Source organism: Scyliorhinus canicula, chromosome 19, assembly GCF_902713615.1.
Source record: "Scyliorhinus canicula chromosome 19, sScyCan1.1, whole genome shotgun sequence".
Classification (NCBI taxonomy): Eukaryota; Metazoa; Chordata; class Chondrichthyes; order Carcharhiniformes; family Scyliorhinidae; genus Scyliorhinus; species Scyliorhinus canicula.
In genome coordinates this window covers 17,160,357-17,172,987 of record NC_052164.1, presented here as the reverse complement: position 1 = coordinate 17,172,987, position 12,631 = coordinate 17,160,357, and the positions used below count along the sequence as shown (strand labels likewise).

The following is a 12,631-nucleotide window of genomic DNA, read 5'->3' as shown; positions in this document are numbered from 1 at the left end:
AATGGTATCATTCTGCTTTTATTTATAGGGACATGAATTCCCAGGTAATGCCCACAACCTGTATACAGTTAAACATAATTAATATATAATTAACAGGTTCTGCCTAGCATGAGGTTTTATGCTCCATCAAGATTTCTATGCAGTACTTTAGTGTCATTAATTATTACGGCTACGGAGCATGCTGCAGCAGGCTGGGAACTGGTACATAAAACAGCAAAAAGTAATTACATTATTTTATGTACCAAATAAAACAGTCAAAAAAAGCTGACAGTGTCACACTAAACTCCCGTAAAATAAATACTTCAAAATTTCAATTCATTGTACATCAAAACTTCAAACATTACTAATAAAATCCTGTCCTTGTATGCTGGTTTCTTCAGACCTGGAATATTCAAACATCTATCAATCTGGAAGTTCCCTTTTCAGAACGCTCCTAGGTGCAACAATTAGACTCAGATCTTAATGGGGAAGTCCATGTTAAAAAATCTTTAATGCAGAAATGCATTGGCCCTCAGCATTGCGCAAAATGTCAATATTGTTAACTCTATCCAGAGAGAAGGTGACAACCTGCTGATGTTCAGAATGCACAATTTATCCTGATGTTTCGGGTTCAGGAAATCTATAAAATGCTTTTCCTTTGAGGGGGTCAACCGGTTATAATGGGGAACATTTGAATTGCTTCGTAGGAACACAGGAATTAGGAGCAGAAGTCGGCAATTCAGCCCTTCGAGCCAGCTCCGCCATTCAATCAGTTCATGGCTGATCTCTTCCTGGTCTCAAATCCACCTCCCCACCTGTTGCCCTTATCCCCTTAACTTGTTTTTTAAAATCAAAAATCAAAAATTTATCTATCTCATTCTTTAAAAATCTCGAACAAGATGGTCCCCGGTTCAATTCACTGTCTATGCTAAGTTAACTGAGTGCAAACAGAAGCTGCAAAATTGGCTTCCGCACCTTTGGCGTGGGGAGGAAAAAAATATTTGCTTTAGTAATGACCAGAGACTGTTTTGTGACTATTAGTGGCTGTTCAGTAATTTATGCTGGAAGTATATCTGTGGTTATGGGATAACTCTTTCTCTTCTCTCTTCCCCCCCCCCCCTTCCTCCGGGTGCTCCGGTTTCCTCGTTAGGAGGGGGTTATTGGGTTACGGGGATAGGGTGGAAGTGAGGGCTTAAGTGGGTCGGTGCAGATCGATGGGTCGAATGACCTCCTTCTGCATTGTATGCTCTATGTAAATTTGGGCATTATCAAAAACATGTGTAAAATGGGCAATACAGGGTATTGAAGGGTGACTTCAGCCCGGAGGGATCAGAAGATTTAAAACTGTCAGGAGTGAAATCGGAGCAGCTGTGATCTCATTGAATGATCAAGTTGGGTTTTCGGGCCGAGTGGACGGTTCCTGTTCCTAATTCGTATGTATGTCCTTATGCAACTTTTGAGAGACCCGATCAGAGATGTGCTTTTTCATTCTCTCTCTTGTTGTTTTCCAGATGATTCAGACCAGCAAAATGCTGATTGAATCTGCCGATGCTGTCTATGTGAAGATCATGCAGGCTCAGAAGGCTGGTGAGTGTCACTATCTCCAGTGCAAGCTGAGACTACATGCTGAATGCTCATTTAATGTGGCAAATCTGGAGAGGGCTGGAGTAAGCTGGTGCACACATAGTTAAAAACGAATGGGTTTATTTCCTGCTGTTCCTCAAAACATTTTGTCTTAGGTGGGGGCCGTGAAAGAGGTGGCACACTGCTCAAGATTGAGAATCTAAAGGGGGGTAATATGCACTCCTGTTGCTAGCTTCCAGAAGCTGGTTCTTAAAGTGCCCTGTTATAGCATGAGGAAGAAATCTAACTTCATGTGGGTGGGTGTACGTGATGTGTTTGACCAGGTATGACTGGATCTTTGGGATTGGGCATCTTATGTAGTGACATGATGACCGGAACTAGGGGACTCCTCAACTTGGAATCTTGCCAAAACCTGAAGCTGAACTGTTTAAATCGATTCCCCAAATCATTCTACTATTTGAAAAGGAAGTTTGCAATGAATGGGGATGGTGGTACTCTTGCTAAAAGTACCATAGAGAAAGACTATTGTGTGTCTTTAACAAAAAAGAACACCAGCTAAAAGCCCCATAGTGATTATTTTGTTCAAAATAACTAATTTTCTGCAATTAATTATTTGTTTTGTTGCTCAATTTACAGAACAATTCTCAGTGGTGGGTTTCCTTTTGCTAAGCTGAAGCACATTCCTTTCCCTTCGATATCGAAAGAAACACTTTGTGTTTAGATATTGAATGTCACTAACATCATTAGGAGCCGCTTTGCAGGATTTGTTCAGTCCTACACTGAGGGAGCTCAAATATCATTTGTAGACAGTCGATAGACCAGGTGTTAGAACTTCTTGTCGTTTTAGCTGCTCGTCTCCCCTCACATTATTACGCAGTAAATGGTTTGAGGAAACTTCGCTGTACATTTTGATTGATATGCCTATATTGAAAACACCAATCAACTAAAGGAGAGATGTTAAATCCTGATCGTTTGGTTTGCAATGGTTCCTTTTTACAGTGCGTTAAGTTACATTTCACTGCATGCAATATGACATTACAAACATTTCAGACTGTTACTGTGTAGTAGATATGGAAAAGCCTGAACTCTTGAAGTTTTAAAAAAAGATTGTTTACCCCGCACCCTAATTTTATTTTCACTCCTCCCCTCAAAAGTGCCGAATTGTATCTGTGCAGTTGCTTGCGAACATGGCCAATGATCGCGGTCAAACTATTCGATCATAGCCCCTGATCTAAAGCAGCTTGCCGATTCCCTCCTTTGAGGGGGCTAACTGACACAGCACTTGATTTTTATTTGGCGCACCGACGGCTTGATTCCTTTATTTCAAAGTGAACGTGAGAGAAAGTCGAACCTCGAGGATTTTTCCAGCTCGGCTGGCTGTGGCACTGAATTTGGCCGGCGATTATGATTCAGTTTGGAGAACATCATCTGATCCAACTGTAGTGTTCAGCCACTTTGGACAGTTGCTCGTCAGGAGTATTTTGATGACAGAAACTTTGGATTCAGAAAGAAACAGCGTAAGAGAATTTGGTCAAGATGCCAGAAAGCAAGCATTAAAGTTTAAAGACGGCCTCGTTCTGCAGCGCTGTGATGGTGCCTCATTGGCAAGCAGCTGAATGCTGAACAGATTCTGTATAATAACACTACGTGATCTGGTCCCACACAATTATATCTTGCTGGAGAGCACAGAAGGACAGACCATAAATAATAAAATGCCGCTAATAAATCCAATGGGAAGTTTAGAAGAAACATCTTTATCCAGAGAGTGTGGAATTCACTACCGCAGGGAGTAGTTGAGGTAAATGGCACAGATGCATTTAAAGGGAAGCCAGATAAGTGCATAGGGGAGAAAGGATGTGCTCAGTTGGTTAGGAGAAGAGGGTCGGGGAAAACTTGTGTGCAGCATAAGATGCTGGCATAGACTAGTTGGGCCAAATGGCCTGCTTCTGTGCCATACATTCTGACGGCACGAGCTTGCATCCACTGCAAGCGCGAATGGCAATGCAGGTGCAAAATCGGAAAAAGCGATTCTCACCGGTGAGATCTCGTTTTCCGATTTTCCCCATCCCTTTGTCAGTGATTGTAATGAGGTCGGCGCCCGTAAAGGGCAGGAGTCTAACTTCAGTACATGGTAATAAATTTGAATATGATTAACGGACCCCGCTATATCGCCTCCCCCTCCCCCAACAATTAAAATTCCATTCGGCAAGGTTTACAGTGGCTTTTTAAACATATGAATCAGTCAAAGGGAACCCGCCAGGGGCGTACAGTTAAGCATCGCCCCCGCGGTGAGAAGAACATGGTCAGGCAGTGCCCACCTGACACCCTGCATTGCCAGGGGATAGTATCCGAGGTGGGATAGTCCTCTGGGGAGCACCATTGTGGGAGGGTGGAGGTCCCCTTAGTAAGTATGTGGGGATTTGTTTACTTTTAATCTCGGCAATGGGATCCTCAGCTGTTGCCCACCATGGCGGATCTTGAAACCCGCTGGAGGCTGGCGGGAAATTCATTTGCATCCTGCTAATGGGGTGCAGATGAAGGCCCAGTGACCCCCACCAAATTCACCGCGGCGCTTCTGGGGACGCCCACCAGCAACATGATCTTTAAATATTGATTAGATCCATTCCCGACTCGGTTGAGAAGTGAAAATCCGGCCCTTTGTGTGTGTGTGTGCGTGTGTGCGTGTGTACAGCCAGCACATTCCACCTGTTGCCTTTGACCCCATCCATACAGTCAGGACAATTGCTGGTGGCAGTAATGGCAATAAAAAGATCGAATGTCTGAAGCTGTAACCTGCATCTTCAATGTTTGTTGTATTTGGCTCAGCATAGTCCAGGCACAGCAATTAATTTCAATCATGGTAAATTGATCCCTGGAAAATATTTTGGATGCCTGCCACTTTCTGATGTTCTCGATGCCAGAATGATATTGCACCTTTAGACTACATTAACAAGCTACTGTTCTGGATCTATTGACAATTAAAATGATCCTTTGAAGCAGAGCAAATTGACAAAATATTAAACACGCTTAAAGTGAGAACTATATCAGTCCAAAATCAGCTGAACCTTCTCTCCAGTGCACCAGCTTCTGTCTTCTGACATGCAATATTATACGTGGATTCTGTGAGCTGTGTGGAAGCTGGTGTGTTTTTTCTCCCCAGCGTTGAAACATCATTGATCTAAAGCCAATTCTCTTGAAGTAAGTAGACAAACAAAACATTAACAGACTTCCTCCGTTGTCAAACAAAGGGATAATATCTTGTAGCTGCCAAATTTCCCCAGCAAAATATCCTGCCTGCTTTTGACAGTTATCAGAAGTTACTTTTTCGCCTGGCACAATGCCGTACTTATTACCATTTTAAACATGCTGCCGTCAGGCAAATGTTATCATTCTGATAGTTTGCGGACCTGTATCCGACCTGCTTCATGTAGAATGGGTGTGTCTGTTAGTTGTATAAATTAGGGTTAAGGATGTAAACTTGACCACATTGTTGAACGTTTACTCAAAAGGTTACAGACACTTATTCGCACTGGGTTTGGATAGTAAAAGTAAAGTCGCCATAGTCCCAGATGATCATAGGCTGCTTTCCCCTTTGACGGGGGAGACCTGACTGGTGGTGGTTTGACCTGAGGATCACCACACCTCAGGCAAGGGTCAAGATTAAGAAGGCAGAGTCTTCATGAAACCCTCAGCCGATATTGTAATTGAACCCGAGCTGTTGGCCTCACTCTGCATCACCAACTAGCTGTCTAGTCAACTGAGCTCAAACGGCCCCTGATAGTAGGGGTTTGCTAATTGCTCGCCTCCTTTGTCAACTGGCTGTGAGAAGTTTAGCAGTGTATTTTTGTATGTTGGCCTTCATTGAAGTAGGGATGCCTTCTTGCAGTTATACTGGGCCTTGGTGAGACCACACCTGGAGTGTTGTGTGCAGTTTTGGTCTCCTTATCTAAGGAAGGAAGTTCTTGCTCTAGAAGGAGTGCAGCGAAGGTTTACCAAACTGATTCCTAGGATGGCAGGATGGGCATATGAGGAGAGATTGAGTCGGTTAGGATTGTATTCACTGGAGTTCAGAAGAATTAGTTGGGGGATTTCATAGAAACCTATAAAATTCTAACAGGACTAGACAGGGTAGATGCAAGAAGGATGTTCCTAATGGCGGGGGGGGGGGGGGGGTGAAACAATCAATTTTGAAGAAATAGAAAACTAAAGTTTGAAATTTCTATTGTTGTCGCAGGCTCCTTGTTTAACACTTCATCATTCGTTGGGCATTGTTTATATCAATATATCTCCGTTGACATCAAATTGAACGTTTTCCCTATTGCTGACATGGTCTCTAATCAATTAGAGTTCCTTCCTTGGGGCCAAACAGTTCACCAACACTGCAACAATTCCTGCGTCCTAAGCTTAGATTGAATACAGTTCCAATATAAGAGGACATTTATCAAGCACTTCAAGGCAGGAGACAAGATGCTTATCACTTGATAAATTGCCATGTTCTCTCCTGCAGTCTCTAACCCACTTCTTTTGTTATTCTTCTTGTCTTTGTTTACTTTATTGATACGACATTGATCAGTGAATCGTTGATCTATCTTCTCAAGCTCCATTTGTGCATGCCCTTCCGCCTCCCGAGTACCTTTCTCACTGTGGTGAAAAAAGACTGATTGCTTATGTTCTGATTCTTTATCAGGGCTTCTAAACTGTGGAATTCTTCCTCTTCCCTTTTGGTGACAATTCTGAGTTTTACAACCCAGGTTTGCTGTTGTCCAATTACTATGTCTGATTTTTCTTATCTTCACATTGAATTTTTTTCGACCTTAGCTCCATGGATCATAGAATGCCTACAGTGCAGAAGAAGGCCATTTGGCCCCTCGTGTCTTCACTGACCATCCGAAAGAGCACCCTACCCAGGCCCATGTTCCTGCCCTATCCCCATAACACCACCTAATGTTTTGGACACTTCAGGGGCAATTTAGCATGGCCAAGCCACCTAACCTGCAATCTTTGGATGATTATATGATTCATCTACCTTCTCAAACTCCCTGAGAAACTATTAATTTTCAATAAGATCACCTTGGAATCTTATAAGCTCCAATGAGTGTTGACTCAATTTGCGCAACCTTTCCTCATGAGCTAACCCCTTCATTGCAGGAATCAATCCAGTGAGCCTTTTCTGAACTGGCACCAATGCAAATATACCCTTCCATAAGGAAGGAATCCAAGGGTGGGATTTTTCAGTCTAGCGGGACTGGAAATTCCCGTTTAAAGTCAATGGGCCGAGTGGTTAGTGCTGCTGCCTCACGACGCTGCGGTCCCAGGTTCGATCCCAGCTGGGGTCATTGTCCGTGTGGAGTTTGCACATTCTTCTCGTGTTTGCGTGGGTTTCGCCCCCACAACCGAAAGATGTGCAGGGTAGGTGGGTTGACCACTCTAAATTGACCCTTAATTGGAAAAATGAATTGGGTACTCCAAATTTTAAAAAAATAAAATAAAATCAGTGGGCCTTTTGGTGGTTCATCAAATTTTGTTACCCACCTGCGATGATTCCTGTGTCAGGTGGGAGAGGAAAATCCCATATCATAACTATACACAGCACTCCAGGTAAGATCTCACCAATACCTTGTACATTGAAGACTCATTTTGTAGGTCATTGCGTCACCAGGCCAACATCCTACAAGGATGTAGCATAGAGTGTTATAACACTGTGCCATTCCGGTTGCTGGCACAGGGGCTGGTTTAGCACAGTGGGCTAAACAGCTGGCGTATAATGCACAACAAGGCCAGCAGCGTGGGTTCAATTCCTGTACCAGCCTCCCCGAACAGGCGCCGGAATGTGGCGACTAGGGGCTTTTCACAGTAACTTCATTTGAAGCCTACTTGTGGCAATAAGCAATTATTATTATTAATTGACAAGCAAATGGTCATTATTTGGGAGACTAGGCAAGTGGCAAAGTGAAGTTCTCCGCATTTTCATTGCTCACGGTGCTCCATCGGGCAGCATGGTAGCATTGTGGACAGCACAATTGCTTCACAGCTCCAGGGTCCCAGGTTCGATTCCGGCTTGGGTCACTGTCTGTGCGGAGTCTGCACATCCTCCCCGTGTGTGCGTGGGTTTCCTCCGGGTGCTCCGGTTTCCTCCCACAGTCCAAAGATGTGCAGGTTCGGTGGATTAGCCATGCTAAATTGCCCTTAGTGTCCAAATTTGCCCTTAGTGTTGGGTGGGGTTACTGGGTTGATCTTGGGTAGGGTGCTCTTTCCAAGAGCCTGCTGAAGACTCGATGGCCCGAATGGCCTCCTTCTGCTCTGTAAATTCTATGATAATCTATGGAACCATTCAATGACCATTCGGTAAATGTTTTTGAACTGGATTTGCCCCAAGAACAGAGATGTATCTAAAAGGAAACATATAGTTTTAATTTGATTGTAATTTTGCAGAGAGACACCAACACATGATACAAAATATTCAGGAATGAAAATAAATCGGTTCCTTATGCGAATGAAAAGGATGAGGCCTGTAAAGATCGTAATGCATGACATCCTCTCCGCAGTCACGGTCTGATGGTTACCTTGACCTCAAAACAACTCCCCTTTCCCAATTTCACATTTTGCCTCTTGCATCCATTTGGCGGAACCCCCCCCCCCCCCCCCCCCCACCTCTCCTAGCAGGTTTGGTTCTGGGCGTGTGGGCAGAGTATGGCTGGAGGCCCAGAAATCAGTTTTGTGCCAGCGTGGATTTCCCAACAGATCGTCCGCTGTTGCCCCGTGGGTCGGAATACCTGCTGGAGGCCGGTGTAAAACTAACTTGCATCCCGCTTAAGACATGCAAATGAAGGCCTGACCAAATCCTCCTCCCGTGCTAGATTCTCCATGGCACCAGCTGTCAAGCATGGTGCGAAACACGACTGGAACATCGAGACGTGTAGATGTTGGGATTCACCTGGACAATGCCTGGGGCTGCCCCCAGAGTTTACGTGGAGGCTACCAGCAACCTAAGACCCCCAGAACACCGCAGTAATGAGTGTGTGTGGGGGGGAGGGGGGGGGGGGGGGCAGGGAGAACATCTGCAAGTGGACCTCCTAGATTCAGTATCCTGGAGGGGGTCTTCCAGCCTCAATATTCCTGGAGATCCATCGTCATTCTCTGGTGGTCTATCTTCTTCCTTCAACAGTGAGTGGGTAACGTTGGGCAACATTTCAATATTGCACCCGGACACAATGGACGCTGTCAGGCCTGTTCCACCACAGGATATGGCGTCAAACTCATAGTTGCATAATTAATGAAGTCGGAGAATATGGGGCGTCTCCCGCTGATGCCCGTATTGGAAAACCCTTCATGTTCCTGTGCTGCCACGGAACCTAGTCCCGGAATGGGGAAATTCAACCCACTGACATTTTGAAATCCATTTTACAGGTTGTGGGTGTCACTGGCTACACCTGCATTAATTGCCCATCCCGAGTTGCCCTCAGTACAGCTCCTTGAGTGCCCTAGCAATCGCGTACCCTTTGCCTGTGAACCTGGCAGTGAATATTGGCAAGCTACAAGGACATAGTTTGCACTGGTTCATTTGGATCAGCTGCAGACTCACCCAAGCAGAAATCTCTATTTTCTCTTGCTGGACAGAATTTGAACCCAGGCCTGTTAAGAGGTGAAATCACGGTGTTACTTCATTCCACATCTCTAACTCAGAAAACCAGTTACTTTGATACAGTTCGGCTCTGAAAATTAGTGAATGTTTTGTGTTTCGTTTGATCACCCTGATTCCTGTGGAGGTATTGAGGCTGCTGTTGGCAACAATACTGCAAGAGTTTGTATCCTCAAAAACTCGGCGTTCCCTCAGATCTCCCAGGAAGGTTCCAGCCAACGAATGACATTCCAAGTTCATTTAACATGCACAGCAAGACTCCACAAATAATTTTTAAAAACTCTCTCGGTAATCGGTTACTCGTGGTTTTTAGTTGAAGACGGAATGCTGGACAGTACCTTTCGGACAACTCGCTGCCCTCCTTCAAATAGCGGCCTCGGGTGTTTTAGGGGCAACTGAAAGGGGCCTCGTATGGTTCACCCAGGAATTCCGGGATCCCTCAGTGCTACATTGAGGTGAGAGCCTCAATTAGGTGCTCGAGTCCAGGAATGGCATTTGAACCCATGACCTTCTGAGTGGGGTGAAGTGCTACCAGCTGAGTGAAACTGATACAAGGTGTAAGGTAAATGAGAATGTGCACGCTTTCGGAGCAGATCAAACTTGCCTAAAGAGAGGTTTCGGAGGTGCCCAGGAGGCAACGATACCATAGGAGACACACGAATGCTGACTTTAGCGATGCAGGCTTCCATCATTTCTAACTAGGTGAGCACTGGCCAATTTATATGTGGCCAGTGATATTGTTTCTCCGCTGTTTATATAATCATTCGTACTGAATCATAGAGCACAAAGTGTCAACTCATCATGTCTATGCTGGTTCATTGAAAGAGCTATCAAATTAACCCCTCTCCCCTGTACTTTGCCCAGAACTCTGCTTATAGCTCTGAGGGGAGGGGAGCAAAAATTAATCATAAATTGCAACTTCCAAACATTAGGTAAATGGACAACCGTTTGTTACTCAAGGGGTGCTATGGTTTCAATCTTGTCACATAAATATGGCAGATTGTACAGCACTGGGAGACCAGGCTATTACAAAACCACTTCTGTTGGAAACAGTTCTTTGTTCAATGTAGACCTTATTGACACCATTCTCCAAAAGGTGACCAGTAACGGCGCTTTAATATCCTGAAATAAAATGGAACAGAAAAGTTTCTCCAGTAGCCCAGCATCTGGCACCTAGTTGTGCCATCCTAAACTTCCTAGGTTCAATCTCTACACTGCACTGAGTGTCTCGGCAGTCGGCGAGTCAGTCACACACTGCCTCAGCACCTCTGTTTTAGGAAATAGAGAATTGGACAAAGTTCCTGCTCTTGATCATTATTCAACAACCTGGCAAGCTTTGGGTGGACTTGCTGATGGCTGGGGCACCCTCTGACTTCCAGTTTCAAGCTAGCAATCACACTGGCAAGACTCGGACTTGAAATTTGGAAAAGATACCACTGCGACCAGGAGGCGAATAGAGAAAATGTGTGAAAATTTAACAAAATTGAAAACTATAGCTTATAAATATGTAACACGGCAATAAATCAAGAAACCAAATATTAATGTTTAATGAATAACGTACTATGGCTCTGTTGCAGAATATCAAAATGTCTTGAAGCTGAAGCTTCTTGGCTAACTTCCACTGAATATTGAACAAATATACAGCTGGTAGATTTTTCTCCCTGAAGCATATTAATATCATAACAACATTTATGTTTCAAATTGATCTTAAATTATAAAGTGCTTTTAAGGATAACTTCATGCCACTGTCCTATTTTGCCCTGATAAGTTGCGAAATCATATGTTAGCATTGTGAATATTTATTTCATCATAGATCATAGAATTTACAATGCAGAAGGAGGCCATTTGGCCCATCGGGTCTGCACCGGCCCTTGGAAAGGGCACCCTTCTTAAGCCCCATCTAATCCCCATTCCCATAACCCAATAATCCCACCTCACCTTTTTGGATACTAAGGGGCAATTTATCATGGCCAATCCACCTAATCTGCACATCTTTGGGCAGTGGGAGGAAACCGGAGCACCCGGAGGAAACCCACACAGACAGTGACCCAAACCGGGAATCAAACCTAGGACCCTGGAGCTGTGAAGCAACTGTGCTAACCACTGTGCTACTGTGACGGCCTATTGAATTGTTTTTTAAAAAATTCACTTTTGGGATGTGGGCGTCGCTGGTTAGGCCAGCATTTATGGTTCCATTACTAAGGCCCTTGTTTTCTCCATCTCTCTATCAATCTGTCCCATTTTCTACTGCTGAGTAGCTCATGCATGCAACGAGGATTGCGTTGTAACCTTTCCTAGATGCAGCATTCCCAGATTGTAACCGGACTTCTTGCCGATAATGTTCCTTTCTGTTTCTGCCTGCACTTTTTCCTCCTTTTCTTGCGTATGTGCTGAAAGAGCCTGGAAATGGGTGAGTTTATAAGGGAATTATGCTAAATAATAAATACTGTCATCTTTGAATTGGTGCACCGCAGGTAAACCGCTCGGGCCCATAGTGCAGGTTATCTCCAAGAGAGAAAATAGAGAGAGAGGCAAATGGGGGGAGCAGCCAGGTGATAGATTTCACTTTTCAGTATCTGCAGGTTCTGGGAGGAATTCTGTTGTTTTTCATTTGATTATTTGAGTGTGGCAACTGATTGGTGCTCACTGCTTTATTGGTTAAGCCTGAGTGTGGACTCCAAACTAAAGTTAAACAGGCATCACAGAAAGACCTAGAAGTTGAGCTGTAAGCATGAGTGCAGCCATTTTGACATTGTAGAGAGATTTTAAAGCACTATAAACCTGTTGCAATGTTCAAAAATAAGTGTAATCTCTGCCTTGTTCTGAGATTTATACAGTGTGCAACAAACTGGATAATACAACACAAGGGCCAAGCGAGGTAGGGAGTTGTGTGGTAGTGTTGAGGTGCTGGAAACACATTCATTCTGAACAGGAGATTGTATTGATTTTAATTCAGTGGGAACATACTGAGGTAGAAAAGCACGTACGACTGTCAAATGGAAGCTTAGAGGGAATCAGCAAAGTGTTCGGAATGGCACCGATCAGAGGTAGCGCTGTAAAGAGAACTTGTTAATGGAGTGATAATCAAGCAAATACACCCACTCAGGACTGAAAGAAACGCTGGAAAGGCTTCCACAGCTAAATGGAAGCAAGGTTAAAGTCTTGGATAGGCTTGCACGTTATAGGAAGGAAGAAAGGAAATCTGGCATGTATAAAGCGCCTTATGCAACCTCCTGAGCAATCCAAAACACAGAACTGCTAATGAAGGACTAATCACTGTTGCAATGTGACATACACACCAGCCAATTAAAGAACAGCAAGCTCTCACAAAAGGCAATGTAATAATGGCCAGATAATCCATTTTAGTGTTGGTTGAGGGATAAAGATTGGCTTTTGAAAACAAAAAAGTTAGCATGAGAAAGGGCACAC

General features: G+C 44.2%; 1 protein-coding gene across 2 annotated transcripts in view; it reads left to right on the top strand.

The window, feature by feature from the left end:
• The window catches only part of LOC119954539 (inactive phospholipase C-like protein 2), a 276,466-nt gene that overhangs the window by 221,526 nt on the left and 42,309 nt on the right, over positions 1-12,631 (top strand). For both annotated transcript variants that reach the window (XM_038779853.1, XM_038779852.1), the window contains exon 4: positions 1,491-1,566. In XM_038779853.1, the coding sequence (XP_038635781.1) occupies positions 1,491-1,566 (76 nt within the window). The remainder of the gene's footprint in view (positions 1-1,490; positions 1,567-12,631) is intronic.